Raw genomic sequence first — 16,902 nt, 5'->3', positions numbered from 1 at the left:
GGCCAATTATCAGGATATGAGGACAAATTTTAAAAACTACATCTGATTTTCACTGACAAAAGGACCAATATACTTATATAGGGCAAATAATAAACACTAATCTATCTGGTTATTTGATAGAAGCTTGGAAAGTAATCCCTTCTCCCTTCTCACTGCCCTCAAGCCTCAAATCAATCATTCAGTCCAAACAGTTCAAATAAAAATAAAAAAGAAAAAGTTACCTTTCTTAATTGGTTGAGAATATAAAAGATGAAGTAACAGTGTAGTTAGTACAAGTGAATAAGAATGTGTGGTCACAGGGCTAGAGGTTGTATGACTGACCTTGGGGAAGTCATTCAGTCTCTCTGAACCTCACCTTTCTAACAGATAAGCAACGCAATAAAAGCTATTTCACATGGGCTGTTGTGACAGTGGTTTGCAGACTATAAATTTATAAACAAATGTTAGTTATTAATAATAAAGAAAAGGAAATTTCCTTCTTCTGTATATTTTTACTTTTATCATTAGTAGCTATTTCTAGAATACTCTTCCCTTTTTATTTAACTCATTTACTTTTTATTTTTTTTTTTTTAAAGATTTTATTTATTTATTTGACAGACAGAGATCACAAGTAGGCATAGAGGCAGGCAGAGAGAGAGAGAGGGAAGCAGGCTTCCTGCGGAGCAGAGAGCCCGATGCGGGGCTCGATCCCAGGACCCTGAGATCATGACCCGAGCCAAAGGCAGCAGCCCAAACCACTGAGCCACCCAGGCGCCCCTCATTTACTTTTTATTTAAAATTCCTCAAATTTAAGCTAGGAATATCTTCAGGTGCCAATTATTTATTAAAAGCCATAAAGGTAGGTATGTGTTATAGCACAGTGCTCCCTAAAGAGAAAATACCTCTTAATGTCTATAAATAACATTTTAATATTAACAATCCCTTGATCATTACAAGATATGACTTCTTCTTAGAGTTTGAGTATCTAGGGAAAGCACTGCTTTATGTAGTATGCAATTTCCCACATCCTATCAATGTGCTTCTCATCTGAGTAGTTCAAGATAAGGTGCAGTCATAAAAAGGCCGAGAAAAGCAACTGTTAGCGATACCAAGGAAAAACAATTCTATATGACACTGAGTAATTCTAAGTTTGTGGTTGGTAAAAACCTAATTTGCAATGAATAATATTCAGTTCTCCACAAAACAGAGTGTTGTTGTAGTTCTTTTCCACACTTCCCCTTCTCCAATATTTGTCAACTGAATTCACCTCTATTCAAATTAAACAAAATAGAAGGTTTTATTTATTCAAGTATTTTATACTGAACTGCTCCCTGGAGGGTCTCCATTTACTGGCTTGGGTAATATTATCTTTCCTTTAGTTTATTAGATTGACAAAGTTAATTTAAAAATAACCTAGGGAACTTTAAGTGATTCTTGGAAGGACTAACATGCATGCACATATGGATGGCCACCCATTTTCTTCTGTGTGTATGTTATCTTGCAAAGAGAGTTTTGCATTAATTTTTATAATTTCTTAGAATACAGAAATACATGGCCAACATTAAATACCATCATTCTGATGATGAAATGCTTTCAATTCTGTTCTTTATACAAGTGAACATTTCATCTAGTGTAGCCAAGGAGCAATTTGATAAAATGGTACAACTGTTTATTGCCAAAAAAAACCCCATTTTCATCTGAAATACAACCTGGGGCACATAGCATCTAATTAAATTCATACAGAGTACAAATAATTGACTAGAAACCAAAATGGATTTCAAAGTAAACACCAATTAATGTGACACCCAATTTCTTTCCCCTTTTCTAATCACTCCAGTGTGCACGTATGGCTCATACACAACGTACTCTGTTTAGTTTGTTGGATTCAATTAGAATATGCTTTATATTTCTGTCCAAGACTTACATCCTGTGTTTTGCAAGCAGGTTGCTGAGGGGTTTTTCTATTGGATTAAAAAAAAAAATCAGTGATATAAAAGTTCTTCCTTAATTTTTCCTTCATATGAGAAGAATTCTTACTACCTAATATTTTTACTTCTTTCACTTAATACATGGATCTGTGCTTCTTTTGACAACAGCACCATCTCTTTTTTCTTTGTTTCCATGACAGTGAATACACAATAGAAAACTATAAAGCCACACATACAGGAACTCTGGCAGCAACGTTCCAGTCAACCTAGTTTGTGAGACAAGGTTTCAAATAATAAAACTGTGTTCAGCAACACTCAACAAATGATCATCTATGAAGTAATAACACTTTGAACAGAGAGCAACAAGCGATTAATCGAGCACAAGAGTGGCCACGTGTAGATGATCACTTGTGAAAGTAGTCAGCCTCTTGGTTTGTTTTGTCTTGGAGAGGCCAACGATCAAAGCTACTCCCAGAAAGAACCTGGCAGGAATTGCTGATTCCAGGAACCATGACGATGGCATCTTGGCTGCAACATACTTATGTGTCATTCATTCATTCACTAAATATTTACTGAGCACCTACAAGGTAGCAACAGGAGATCGGTGCTAGAAAACATGAAGAAGGCAAAGTCCATGCTGTGAAGGAGCTCAGAGTATTTTGGGAAGTAGAGCAGCTCTGGCTCTTCACCAGAAATAGAAGCTCTGGTAATATATACCACAAATTGTCCCTTGATGCTTATAGTATACATTTAGTTATTTCAAAAAGTGAAAACCACTAATAAATAAAGACTTCTTTTCAAACAATGTAAAAGTTCCATGACTGTAGTTGCCATTGTTTTTAACTTTACCCATAGCCAGACTCAGTTTCCTCGTACTGAGTACCTGCCACATACCAGGCACTTCACACAGTCAGTTTCCATCTCTGCCGAGCTATCCAAGATGTGTTTGCAACATAATGGAGATTGACCTTTTTTAAAAATGCTGTGAACTAAAAAAATATCAATTTATACTTTATATTGTTATGGGTTAAGTAATTCAAAGGAACCTAACCTTGAGAAACCTAATAAAATCATTTCTCAGTTATTCAAGTTTATATATTTTCCTATAGCTTCTCATACCTCACAGTTTGCGTTAAGCAATGCTAAATAAAAGTAGTTTTCAAAGAGGCAGCGTGTAATGCAGGGTCTTTCTGGGCACCGTCGTGACTCTCAGTTATCATCACCATGGTAAGTGCGGGCATGCTGTGAATACCAGTAGTGCTGTCTGTTGTTTAGGTTCCCATGGACTTATGGAAGGTTCTTTGGTCTATGATGACTATATGAGAAAGGATCTTGACCCACTCCATTTCCAGGTCCTGAAAATGTGCATGATGAACTTATTGCTAGGAAATCTCCTCCGTCTTGTCCTCTAGTTTTGGTTTTCTCAGTCTGATGGCATCATTAAAGGAGCATTTTTTAAGGCTTTAGGAAATAAAGTCGGTCTAGACACAGTCTTCTTTAATGCTTGGACAACTGAGAGGAAAGCAAAAGGGCAAGCTCCTTGAGGGCAGGGGCCTGTATGTCTGGCTGGTTTCTGTCCTGCCCTCAGAGCTCACAGTACAGTGTGTTCTCTCAATGATTACTGAGGACAATGACAAGGAGTCGGGCTGCTCCTCTTCTCTCTGATGCAGCAGGCAAGAGGTAATACAGGGCAGGGTGCAGTATGCAAAGCTGTCACTCAGATCTCCCACTTGCCTAAGGTAGCAGATGATTGGGTTTTGCATGCCTGGTTTACACTCTTCAAATATTTATAGACAGTTCTCTTTGCCTCAAGCCCTAGTTGTCACTTAGCCAAGTTATACATACATGGTTCTTTTAATCTTTCTTTAGAAATCAATCCCACCAAGCCCCTTAATCATTCTAGATGCATTTCGCTCAACTTTTGGCTGTTTGTCTCTCTTGTAATTTATTCTGTTGAAATGCATGAAAATAATACAGATGTGGAACAGGGCAGTTCAGTCACCTTTCTACTACATGGAGGAATGTCTTTTATGTGCAAAAGAAAATTATTTATCCTTTTTCCTTTTGTATGATCATGTTTAAAAAAATTCACATTTAAGTTGATGGATCAATCAATACATTACAAGAAAAAGGATGAAAAAAAGTACCATCACTATTATATTCTCTAAGGATGATATATTGTCATCGGTTGACAATATCACTGTCATGACACAATGACATTGTGTCTATAAACTGATTAACCTGCAGTATTCAAACATGGGGGGAAAATGGGAACCCAGAATAATATGGTCGCCACAAAGAGGCTTAAGTGCCCATGCTCAGGTACTATCTACCTATGGATGGTACTTGTGGATATGTCTAGCTAAGCCTTTCAGTGGAAGATATTTTTAAAGAAGTCATATTATTAAAGAAGTCTAATTTTCCAATTAGAAAAGTTAACACCTTAAAAAATTTTAAATAATCAAAAATGAGAAAAAGTCACCTATAGTTCACTACCACAAAACAACATTTAACATTTTTAAAGAATTTAAGTTTTTTTGGATGCATTCTGCAGCCACACCGCAGGCACACTCATATCATTTACACAGTTTAACAGCTAGCTTTTTCACTTAATTTTATAAAATTTCATGTATTGTGCTATCTTCAAATCCCAATTTTAATGAGGACAGACTACTCCATCAAGTAAGTAGATATGCTGTAATTTTACAACTCCCTATTGCTGGATATTTACATCATTTCCATTTTTTCTCTAGATTAAATGTCATTACAAAGAAAAATCTTTGTGTGTAAAGCTTTTCAGTATTGAAGACTGCTCCTAGATTCATAGCAGTAAAATTAATGGATCAAGGGATACCCAGAAAATCCCGAGGTAAAGAATTAATGCAGGTTCTATTCAAAGTGAAAAATACCACTTTAAATACAAAGATTTGTCTTTTGGCTCTGACGCCCAAATCATAGAGAGCTGCAGAAAACTGTCGAAGATGGCAAGTTCTAGTAACTTAAATATGGTCCTCACTAACAGTGTGCTCCTTCAACTGCACAAGTAGATTGTTGAGCCCTTCTTAATCAAGTTACGAATCAATTCTTCACCTTACCTAGATCTACCATCAGAAGGCGAGTGAGGGCAGTGTAGAAGATGGTTCGGCACCTGAAGTCACTGACACTGTAATTGTCACTGATTCCAAGGAAGGGAAAGTGTTCACTCTATTGAAAGCAAAAGGGCATCCAAAGTTACAAACACTTCACCTAAACTACCCAGAAAATCCTAGTCACAAATGAAAGGAAGTAAGACTTACTGTGTGGTTTTTTAGCATGAATTTCACGGCATCTATCTTCACAAGTTTTTTTAAAAGGATATAGGTAATAGAAGTTAAGGAATCTGGGGAAATATAATTGTCTTATCTATAGATAATATATCACAAAATAACACTGAATTATAATGGCATCAATTTCTATTTATGAAGAATCAATATTATTTCTAAAGAGTATTGCTACAGAAATGTCTTTCATTCTGTTAAGAATGATAATCCATTATTAACCGGCGCAATTACTTTTCCTATCTTATACATATTCTAGTTATGGAAAGGAAAAATGAATTTTATAATTAAGACAAAAACTTCTTTACTATTAAAGTCTTGATAGTAGAAAATTAAAACTGAACCTTTTTACATTTTGGATATAACTTGAGAACTTCTTTTCACTTAATATTATTTCATAAAAAATAATTATAAAAGACTCATAATAGACCATCCAGAAAGAGAAAACTGTTCAATTCCAAGAAACAATGAGCCCAGTTAGAAATCTGAGAAAATTCTGCTTTAGATGAAGAAGATCAGAATACAATTAGATGCAGCTGAGCGCGTGTCATCAAGCGTTGAAGGACAGGCTTAAATGACCCAGTATTTCTCAAGACCCTACTACATCTAACACCCTAGGTGTTAAGATGTTTATATGTGTTCATTCACCTAATCTTCACAATTAGCCTGTTAAATATAATTTCTTATTTCTAATCCATAGATAAGAAAACCAAAGTTCAGAGAAAGTAAGTTACTTGCCCAAGATTACTGTGGACTACAATGTAAAAAGTAAAAATTTATTTTTACTGTGGACTACAATGCTGTGATCTGAACTGAGGTTTGACTACAGAGGCCATGTTCTCTCTCTACTGGGCCACATTACCACCTGAACAGTTCAACTCAGAAGAAGAATAAAGTTGAGAAATGATAAACATCAGCGCAAGGCCTAAATAATTTCCGGTCAGTGCTGCCATCAAAGAAGGGCTGATGTGTTTGTAAGAACCTCTACTGAATATACAAACACCCTCTTCTTTTACTTCATCATTCCTGTGTCGGTGTAAAAGAGCAGAAAAAACAATGAACCTGAGTCAGGAAAGCTGGGCTTTTGGCTTCACTACACTACACCATTCGATCAGCTGAATGAGTCTGAGTACTATACTCAGATCCTCTGAGCCTTTAGTCTCCCTCTCCAACAAATGACACCCAAGCTATCTTCCAGGATGGTTGCGAGGCTCAGAGCAGGCAAACGTCTTCACCAATTCTAAGTCAGGGAGGAAGACACAAAGATTTAGAGAAGTAACACATACAGAATGTTTGCTACTTGCAGGGTTAATTATCACAAGCCCATGGGGGTAGGTAGTATCACTTCTGGTTTTCTGAAGAAGAAACAAATTCAAAAAAATTAAATAAAACTTTCCAAAAAACAGCGGGTATAATTCAGATTCAAGGCCCTCTGACTCAAGCAACCATTCCAGCTGCATGTTAAGCATGTGTATCTGACTCACCTCCATATGAAGGCTGCAAGCCTCCCACGGGCAGGGGCCACACCCATTCGTTTTCCTCAGTGCACTGCTCTCAGGGGGTGCTCAGTGCACTGTGTTTTTCTGGCAGGCTGAAGGGGAACAAGATCAGGGGATGATAGGCAGGAGGTCTCTCCCTGCATACAAGGATGAGATCTGATGATTTGTTCCCAGTATAAATCACTGAGCAGAAGAACTGCCACTCAAACTTCACTCAGTTAAACAGGGGTGGGGATCAATAAACTAAGACATATCTTAAGTAATTACGAAATACAATTCTCCTGGAATTGCAAAGTTAAAAGTGACAGGGTCTATGGGTAATAAGAATGCTGCCATTAATAGGAATCTTCCTGTCAGTGCTACTAATAAACAGCAAGTCATGTTTTGACAATGGAATATTTATGGTAGCAATAAACAGAACATTCGCAGGAAGAATCTCATCTGCCAAAGATACATTTTCTGTAGAACTGCATCTGTGCACTTTGTATCAAGGCCAGCCTCGCTGCCTTTTAATTACATTCTAAAGCAAAAAAAAAAAAAAAAAAAAAAAAAAAAAGATTAAGAATAAATTTTTACTTTTTTCAATAAAGAAATAAATGAGAATTCATCTGATTATTTATATTCCCTCATAGGAATTCAACTCAAAGCTATTACGGTCCTTAAGAGAGTATGTAATGTTTTTTTAAAAAGGCAAATGGATACATCATATTTATAATCTTTTTACTTTCATCTTGTACTTTTCTAAGAGACTCAAGTTCTCAGAAGAGGCACCACTTTCATTGGGTGGGAACATTTTAGTTGCATGGCAGGACTAGGTCAGACCCCAGAGGCTTGTCTGGAACAACACCTCAAAGGGAACATAGTAATGGTGGCTACTGTAACAGCACCAGTAGTAGGAGCCTACTAAGAGAATTTAGTGAAAGTCATGCATGGAACATGTAAATGGCAGGGCTGAGATTCAAATTCAGGTCTGTCAGACTCAACACCAAAAGCTCTTTTCATTAGGTTGCATCATATCCATTTGATTTTAGAGGCCAGTGACTTTATAGAGATGACTAGTTTTTTGAGACACAACAGAAATGGGAACTGGGTCCCAGAAAAAAACAGGGAAACTCTTCTTTTAGGAGGCACCACCATTAATGAGCCTTCATCACATCTAGGACAGAGCATACTCTGTAGCTGGGTTGACAGTAACACACTAAACAAAATCCCTAGGAAATTCCCGTTTGTATCCATGTAGTCATGAAAACACTGAGGAAGGTGGGCATGGTCTTACTGATAGTTACCACGACAAATGAAGAAAGGAAAGAAAAAGTCAAGACAAATGGTATACCTTACAGATGCTGGAAAGTTTTGAAAATTTGTGTCTGTGGTGAAAAGGAAACCTAAATTGAGAACAAACTGGTTTCTTCAGTTACAGGAGTATTACACACTTTAGTAGTTGATGGGCAGAGCAGTAGCAAGTATGGTTTCAATCCACGGTATCTAGCTTTTACTGAGTATCTACAACATTTCCTCAAACCTAAAATGCCGGTGGTTATAAAAAAACATCATTACTGTATGTGTTAAGAAAGATGTAAAATACCATCAGTTGTGGTATTTGCATATCTTCTTTACAGAAATGTTAAAATGTAAAGCAATTTTTGTTTTAGAATCAAAGGAGCAGTATAGTAGGCATATGATATTCACTAAGGATAATACACTGATCAAAGCAATTATTTAAAAACGATACATGTTTACAAATAGTTTTTGCAGACAGAATTAGATCTTAATGATAGAAGAAAGTTCACAGATATGTTAGATTTTGGATGACATGACATGACATGACAATGACATGTTGGAAATTACTATAGGTGGATGAGAGGTACAAAGTATACTGAAATATTAGTATCATTATTTCAAAAGTGAGATTATATTCATAAACCTTACTAACCTAAAAAACATCCAAATATGTCTCACCAAAATGAAGCATCTTAAGGAATACTAATAATTACTTATAAGGAACAGGAGTTAAAGCTTTGTCAGTTAACAAAGGGGGCAACATTGATTCAAATGCCCACTATGTGAAATTCTGAAACAAGAGGAAAAAAAAAAAGACTCCTAATCTCTAATAGTTTGCAAACTAATAGAGAAGACTAGCCAATACTAAGCTATATGATATTCACCTCTGGATACACAGCTATGAACTAGGTGTTCAGGAAAATTAAGAAAAATAAAGATGACAGGAATGAAATGAAAGGATTAAAATTCAGTGAGCACCTACTATGTGATAGGGTCAGTAGTACCAGATGCCTTATTTTATTAGATAACACAGATACACTGTTAAAGTGCTGGCTTCAGCAGCACATATATAAAAACTGGAATGATATAGAGAAGATTAGCATGGCCCCTGTGCAAAGATGTACTGTTACATATTTATTATTTTATGACATATCTATTATTTTACTTAATCCTTACAAAATCTCAAGAGCTAGAATATTATCAATAGATGAAGTAACTGAGCCTTAGAGAAACTAAAGGATTTGTTTATGTTCCTTCAGTTAATACTATGACAAAGGATCCTAACTGTTTCAGTATGCCTTCACCAAGTCTTTAGGAAGACCTGAAAATTTTTAAAAGAGACCTAACTGAGTTGCAATGGGTCAAATGAAAAGAAGAGCATATGTGGTGATTCAGTGAAAGATAATGAAGGATGTCAAGGGGAAGGTAAAATAAACTTCCCTGGCCTGGGAATAAAGTACAGATTGTGGTTGAGTGGTAGATCAGGAAATTAGTTATGAGAACTCAATAAATCAAGTACTCTTACAGGACTCAAGTTCTAATCAATAATTTTACTTTGACCTGAGAAGCAAGGAGAAGCGATTCTGGGCTTGTGGGAAGAGGAATGATCAGATCACAATAATACTCAAGGAAGGTAATCTTGTGAAGCAGGAATCTAAAGAACTGGGTGAAGGTTTGAGTAAGTGGGTTATAGAAAGGGAGTAGAGAGGATTCTCACACTTGGTTCTAGGAAAAAAACCAAATGGAGCAGATAAATTATGGGATGACTTTTCCATGGATACTAGAGATGGAAAACAAAAAAAGAAATCAATGTTTCTTTTGATCAGAAATGTTAATAGAAGTATGCCTGAGGGATATATGCTGAAATCAGTTTTATTTAACATTCTCAAAACCATCTGGAGATGGTGGTATTCACTGAAGTAAAGCAATGCATGTTAATACTGTTTCACAAAAGCAGAATTACTTCTGTTTATTACTAATATATTTCCTGTAACAGACATACCCAATTGTACTTTCACCCTTCACCCTTATTTCGTTCTACACCTTGGTTTCATCTGTCACCCCCTAATCTGACCTGACCCCCGCCTCGTTCAGGATTCACACCCCAGTGCTGGGAAGATCAGTGACGTCTGGCTTGCATATTACTTATATACCTAATGCTTCCATATAAGCTACATCTAAATGACCCTAAAAAGAGCTCCCTCAAAGCTAACATATCAAAATGTCATTCACCCACATTATTTTCAATGCGCAGACTTTCAGACAATTAGTATATAGTTTACTTAAGTTAAATTTTAAAAAGAAAAAACAACCTCTGTTAATAAAACAACAGACTTTGAGCTCCTAGGAAAAATATGTGAAAGGCAGTCTGGGATCAGGATGAGTCCTGTTAGAATTTAAAATCTGTGAGGACAGGGTCTGTGTCTCATTTGTCTTTTTGCTCTGTACTTAGCAAATGCTTAATTAATATTTGCTGACTTGAAAGAGGCCAGTAATATGAAGTAAATCATTAGGATGAATATGGAATTAAATTATTTAACTCTTACTAAGTGTTAAATCCAAAAGGCTGCAATTCTTGGCTTTGTACTAACAGAACTACAACAACAAAAAAAAGCAAGAAAAGACAAATGAAACTGGAGGAGGTTTGGGGTTGAAAAAGAAAAGCATCACGGTGACCAAGCAGCCTGAATTAGGAAGCAGAAGCTTCAGTTTGTAAAAATGAAAACAATGGAGAGAAGCTCCTGATAGATAAATAGATTTATGATGCATATGGGTAGGAATTATATTCACCAAATCCTGGTGTACAGGGACTAAGGAAATAGCCTCCAAGTCTTAGAGGGCTCATGTGAAGCCAAATGGAAGGAATTATTTCTTTAACAAAGAACCTGAGCCAGCTTCATGGATGTCCATGCTATACACGTGCACAGGGTTCTTCTATGCCTAGAAGGGCCTGCGCTTGCTTCGATGGTATGTTATTGAGGTCTTGAATTTTTTTTTTTTAGGTCTTGATTCCTTTATTTGAAAGAGAGAGAGAGAGAGGGACTGAGAGAACATGAGTGGGGTGAGGGACAAAGGGAGAAGCAGACCCCCTGTGGATCCCAACGCAGCACTTGATCCGAGGCTCCTGGGATCATGACCTGAGCTGCAGGTGGACATTTAACTGACTGAGCCACCCAGGTGCCCTTGAATTTTTTTTAATATTTTATTTTTAAATAATCTCTATAGCCAGGTACCCTGAAATTCTTAATAACTTATGAAAGGAACCCCACATTTTCATTTTGTACCCCTGCAAATTATAGAGGTGGTTTTGCAATAACATGGAGAAGTTATTCATCCTAAGAACTGTAGTTAACAGAATCAACAGGGTAAAATGAGTTGGGATAAATTCACGAATTAGTGCAGAATCTGCTTTGGGGTCTGTTTTTAAAAGCTAAAGCTACTCTGGGACGCCTGGGTGGCTCAGTTGGTTAAGCAGCTGCCTTCGGCTCAGGTCATGATCCCAGCGTCCTGGGATCGGTCCCGCATCGGGCTCCCTGCTCTGCAGGGAAGCCTGCTTCTCCCTCTGACTCTGCCTTACACTCTGTCTGCCTGTACTCGCTCTCGCTCGCTCTCTCTCTGACAAATAAATAAATAAAATCTTTAAAAAAAAAAAAAAAAAAAGCTAAAGCTACTCTGAGTTTTCTTGAAGATGATGTAATAAGGGCAACTACCAACAGAGGGCCTAACAGAAAATGAAATTTCCTTTCTCCTTATTATCTACCCGAAACCCAAGGTGAGACATGTTGTTGCATAAATTTGAGTAAACAATGAATTTAAGTAGAAATATTGATTAATTAATTTTTAAGGGAAAAAACCCTTGAAATGATGATTAAAAAACAAACAATTTTTTTATGAAATGTCACCCTTTCCTCCCTCTTTCTCAGCACTTAAAATAAGTTTACTTGGCAGCTCCTTTGTTCTATCACTTGAACAATCTCACCTCCTTTCCAGGTGGACAGAAACTAGAATTTATGACTGGAAAGTATTTGAAAGAGGGAAAAGGATCTTTAGGTATTAAACCTGGATGTGGAGGGCAGCCCAGGACAGAGCCATCTCAACTCTGTACATGTTAGATAAAGCTATTTAGAATCTGGAATTCTTGAATTTTAGTCTTGAAAATTTAAAGCTACTCAGATGTATTTGCTAAATGTATTATATATGTCCCATGCAATGAATTTGATAGGAAAACCAATTTTCCTCAAAAAGGCCACTAAATTTTAAAATTACACTAGTCTTACTAACTTGGAAAGCTTCAAACCTTAGGGCAAAAAGCAACAGGTTCTCCAGTTAAAATCTGGGGACTTAATGTAATGGCCTTCTCACACACATTATGATTTAAAGGAACTATGCTATCTCTAAAAATGTCAGTTCTGCCGTTCCCTAGTGAAGACAGTCTTTATAAAGAGGTACCTGATTTTCTTATTTAGGATATCCGGTCCTATTTTCCAATTATCTTAAAAAGCACAGCACAGTCCCTAAGCCACTAGCATCCCCAGAAACTTGCTGAAGATGTAAATTCTCAGGCCTCAGTCTAACACCTCCTAAAACATAAACTCTGGGGGTCAAGTCCAGTAATTTGTATTCTAACAAGCACTCTAATGATTCTGATCATCACTAAAGTTTGAGACTATGACCTTAAGGCAAGTAAACCTGAGTCTTTTTAGCACTTTCTAAAATTGAGGATCTTTTGTGACTTCAATTTCCAAACAAGTGGTCAGACACAAGAACACCAAAGTTCACAGACTGGCTTTGAGAACCATAAACAAACACTGAGTAGGAGTCTCTGAAGAAGATAAAAAACAGAAAAAGAAAAAAAAAGTATCTGAAGACATGCATTAGAAAATAGTCAGGAACATTTAAAAACTTTGTAGTAAGATACTTTTCAGTTATTCCTTACTAATATTTTGAATATTAATATATAAATAGATTTCCATTAATAGAGGTCAGTTGGTGATGATTTTTATCTCGCATAACTGTTTCTATACTGCTGAAGAGTGCCATCTTATTTTTAAGACAGATATAATGCATTGCTTTAGAATCAGGATTTTAAAACACATTATAATAAGGGAATCGATTGGAAATAACAAAACAAGCATTAGGTAACCAGCAACTGCACTGAAATAGACATACCACTCACATATTCCATTATGTAAATGAATTCAAAGATATTTCATGACTGATCAGCTAGAAGGGACATAATGATTTATAATTCAAATAACTGAGCACTGAAATCAAATTGCACTAATATATATTTCTAAATATGGAAACCTGAAATAATTGTTAAAATAATATAAATCAATGTACCCAAGCTGAAATCATTCATACCCTTTGGTTTAAATGTTATAGCTTTTAAGTTTTATCTAATAAGTTTTCTGAAAATATGATTTTTTATGAACTTCAAGAAGAAGTGTTCGAAAGCACTAAACAGCTTATAAAACAAAAGGTTATAATTTTAGGATTAAAGAATATGTAAGAGGTATAAGATGATAGGAAAAGGATCTTACTTAAATAGTGGACAGAAATAAATTAGACATTTTGCAAATTATGCCGAAAAGAATACAAATCAAATTAATTTTGTATGAGATTTCAATTCCACCCTAAAAAATAGGGTAAATCTAAACAATAGATACGTGCTGTAAAATAACATAGGCCTCTTTCCAGATAATATGCTCTCAAAGTAATTCATTGTGAAAAGGCCAGAGTATGCAAGACTAGGAAGTACTTATAAACCACTTCATATGTTAGAAATAAAGAGTATTTCAGCATTATTATTAAAAAAAATACAGGTTGGGTTTTTTTTTAATAAGAAAAAATACATATCTTAAAAAGCCAAAATGACCACTGGAATTGGGTTGTACATCACTTTCCAGTAAAAAGGAAAAACAGCCTGGACAGGTGTAATTTATCATTTTTCTGATTTAATATCAAAGAAATATATTAAAATAATAAAAAGAATCCTGAAATCCTCAAAATTTGTAGTGATAAATAGCCCTCCCTGTCTTTATTACATTATACCTACTAACAGAAATATTGCATGGTGGATTTTGCCAGACAAGGACGATTATTTTCCAATAAAAAGTTGCATATTAAATTCCAGCACAAAAGTGGGTGTCTAATACTTTGGAAATCTTTTATGGTTTCCCAAGGAACACAATTTTAAACTTAACTAATACAAACATATTCCTGCAGTAAACCTGCATTAAAAATTTCCATCCAATGCCACTGATTTTCAGAATGCTGTTCTCATATTTAAATCTCAGCTAATCTTCGTGGTTAACTAAACCAACACTTATTTTTCATAACTCCTATGTATTTGATAGCTAACATATAAAAGACAATCTACATGCTTCTCTCTCATTGGTAGAAACAGGACAATAGTATTAACTATAATATAATAAGAAAGGATGATTCTGGTTTTAGATTTTAAAAATCTGCTAAAGATAGAAACCCAAACATTTAATGCATAATGGGAAATCTTATTTTAGAGTAAATAAGCTGTTGATTTGGTGGCAGCAATAATCTAAGAAGTGGTAAAAAAAAATTATATAATTTTCATCCTATTACTCCTTTGTGCCTCTTAACTAATCAAAATAATATTCTTTTCAATTGAAGAATACTGAAGCTATAGTATTTACCCTCAGGAATTCAATTTTTAGAAAGTAATATTTTTAGAACATCTTGACCTTCTTCAAATTAGTTACATGCATTCTTTTAAAACAAGGACTCCCTGACAATTAAGAAAAATCACAGACTAAAACACATGAGGTTGCATACTTTCTTATGTATCCATTTATTAAACTGGATGGATAAAAACATAACTTTAACTAGTGAGGAATCTATATATCCATATAAATTCAATTGAGACTAAATAAATGTTCATAGTTTGTAGCTAATATAAATCTTTCAAAACCATACTTTACACATAAGGCTAAATGAAGGGTTTGTTTTAAACAATTACAAACGTTATAAACATATACACCCAGCCAATAGAATGCATGCATTATGGTGTTTCTATACATTACCAGATGTACAGTAAAAAGGATATCCAACAGAAAGGTCATTTAGGAACTGAAGAGTCCTTGAAATCACAGGCTCGCATCTTCCCCAGTATTTAAGATTTGTAACACTAAGTATGGGGGAAAAAATGCTTTTAATTGTAATTAAGGTATTTGCTTATATAGAGAGAGCATGGAAAAACACATACATTTATGTAAGTTAGGTAACCTAAAGCAGAAATATCTCATAAAGTTGAAAAATAGGTTTAAATACCACTAGAGAACATTTTCTATTTTATTCTTTTTAATGGCATTATCAAAATTATATCCAGTCAATGTATAAGAACACTGTTCTCCAAATAGTATATAATTCTCTAAATTTAGCTTTATAAATGAAAAAATTGCCTATTTCACAGAAGAAACATCAAATAAACATATTAGGGAATGACAGCAAGAGTTACAAAGGAAATCAAATAGAGGCTCACAGTTAACTGCCAAGAAATGAACCATCAAACTTGTGGCTCCAAAACTCACTTCTTATGGTCATGATTATTTATGTAGTTCTTTTCTCTGCATGCAACATAGTACTGTCTATCCATTACACAGATAAAAGTGGGTTGCCAAATGGAGGCATACAAATTCAGGCTAAATGTACAAAATTATGTCCATGACTACAAGCTAGTTAATTCTGCTAACAGATTATAAAGGATGATTTAAGGGAAGTTTCCATGAGTATGTCTCTGATAGCCATAGGTTCTTGGTGGAATCAATGAATGCCCTGTCTTAAGGCAATCAAACCTCTCCCAATGATTCCAGTTTGCAATAATCTCTTCAGTTGGTCTCTGAAATTGGGTATTTTCGTTCTAATTAAAAACAAAAATGCTGCCCAATTGACTTGAGGAATCAAAGTTTGTAAACATTTTAAAACCATATTTTGATGTTGCCTACTGCAGATGTATGGCTACCTTGACAAATAAGAACGTCTTTGGGTGGTGAATTTTAAATATGTGAAATTAAGTTTCAATTAAGCACAATGCTACCATTCTAAGAATTACAGCATAATTTAAAAAGGTCTTTTATTTAAAAGCTAAAATTTATTAAGAGATTTAAACACGGTAAAAATATCTATTACATTCAAAGCAACAACAACAAAAAAAGAATCAAAGAACTCACATTTTCGTCATGAATGTTTCTAGAACATGGCTGTCATCTGTTATTCCTAAAACTTCTGACATACGGGCATATACCTGGATGAAAACACAATTGTTAAAAGCTTTATCATTAACATGCATTTTCAAATGACTTAGATTTAAAGCATTGTTGCATCCACACTGAAGAAAGGAGTGGGTAGGGAGAGCAAATGAAGGATCTTTTTTAAAAAAGTATAATTTAATAATTTAAAAAAGTATAATTTAATAATTTAAAAAAGTATAATTTAATAATTTACTCTCTTTTTCTTCCAGGAAGTACCTCTCTTATTTTGAAATACACACCCACACTCATGTACTTGGTTTGTTCCCAGAACACCACATAATTTTTTTCTCTCAAACCACCCCTCTCTCGAAGATGGGTGTATGTATATAAAGGGCTAAAAAATGGAGTGTTTCAATAAAGCCTCCAACAATTAAAAAAATTTTCTATCTATTCCAGATATCAGCAAACCATCAAATAATTCAGGATTATGTTCGTTGTAAAAAGAAGGATTTCAAAAGTAAGAGGAAATTAAAGAATTTATAGACATTCTCCTCAAAAATCTCTCAATTAAGCTCCCCCAAATGTAGAGATAGGTCTTACTTTCCATGCTGAAACTGAAATCCCAGGCTCACAGATTCTCTGCTGAATACATCAGGGCCTGGGAATCCAG

At 35.1% G+C, this 16,902-nt stretch overlaps 1 protein-coding gene and 1 pseudogene across 3 annotated transcripts in view; one reads left to right on the top strand and one right to left on the bottom strand.

Moving 5' to 3' along the window:
- The window catches only part of RANBP17 (RAN binding protein 17), a 315,430-nt gene that overhangs the window by 75,589 nt on the left and 222,939 nt on the right, over positions 1–16,902 (bottom strand). For all 3 annotated transcript variants that reach the window (XR_009407432.1, XM_059417349.1, XM_059417350.1), the window contains 4 exons: positions 16,212–16,285; positions 15,089–15,169; positions 5,204–5,267; positions 5,003–5,111 (listed from right to left, as the gene is read on the bottom strand). Coding sequence is in view for 2 of the 3 variants with exons in the window: in XM_059417349.1 (XP_059273332.1) it covers positions 5,003–5,111; positions 5,204–5,267; positions 15,089–15,169; positions 16,212–16,285 (328 nt within the window). In the remaining variant the exon portion in view is untranslated. The remainder of the gene's footprint in view (positions 1–5,002; positions 5,112–5,203; positions 5,268–15,088; positions 15,170–16,211; positions 16,286–16,902) is intronic.
- Positions 9,051–9,149, top strand: LOC132028976 (U6 spliceosomal RNA; annotated as a pseudogene).

This window comes from Mustela nigripes, chromosome 12, assembly GCF_022355385.1.
Source record: "Mustela nigripes isolate SB6536 chromosome 12, MUSNIG.SB6536, whole genome shotgun sequence".
Lineage (NCBI taxonomy): Eukaryota > Metazoa > Chordata > Mammalia > Carnivora > Mustelidae > Mustela > Mustela nigripes.
This window is presented reverse-complemented; position numbering and strand designations above follow the sequence as displayed.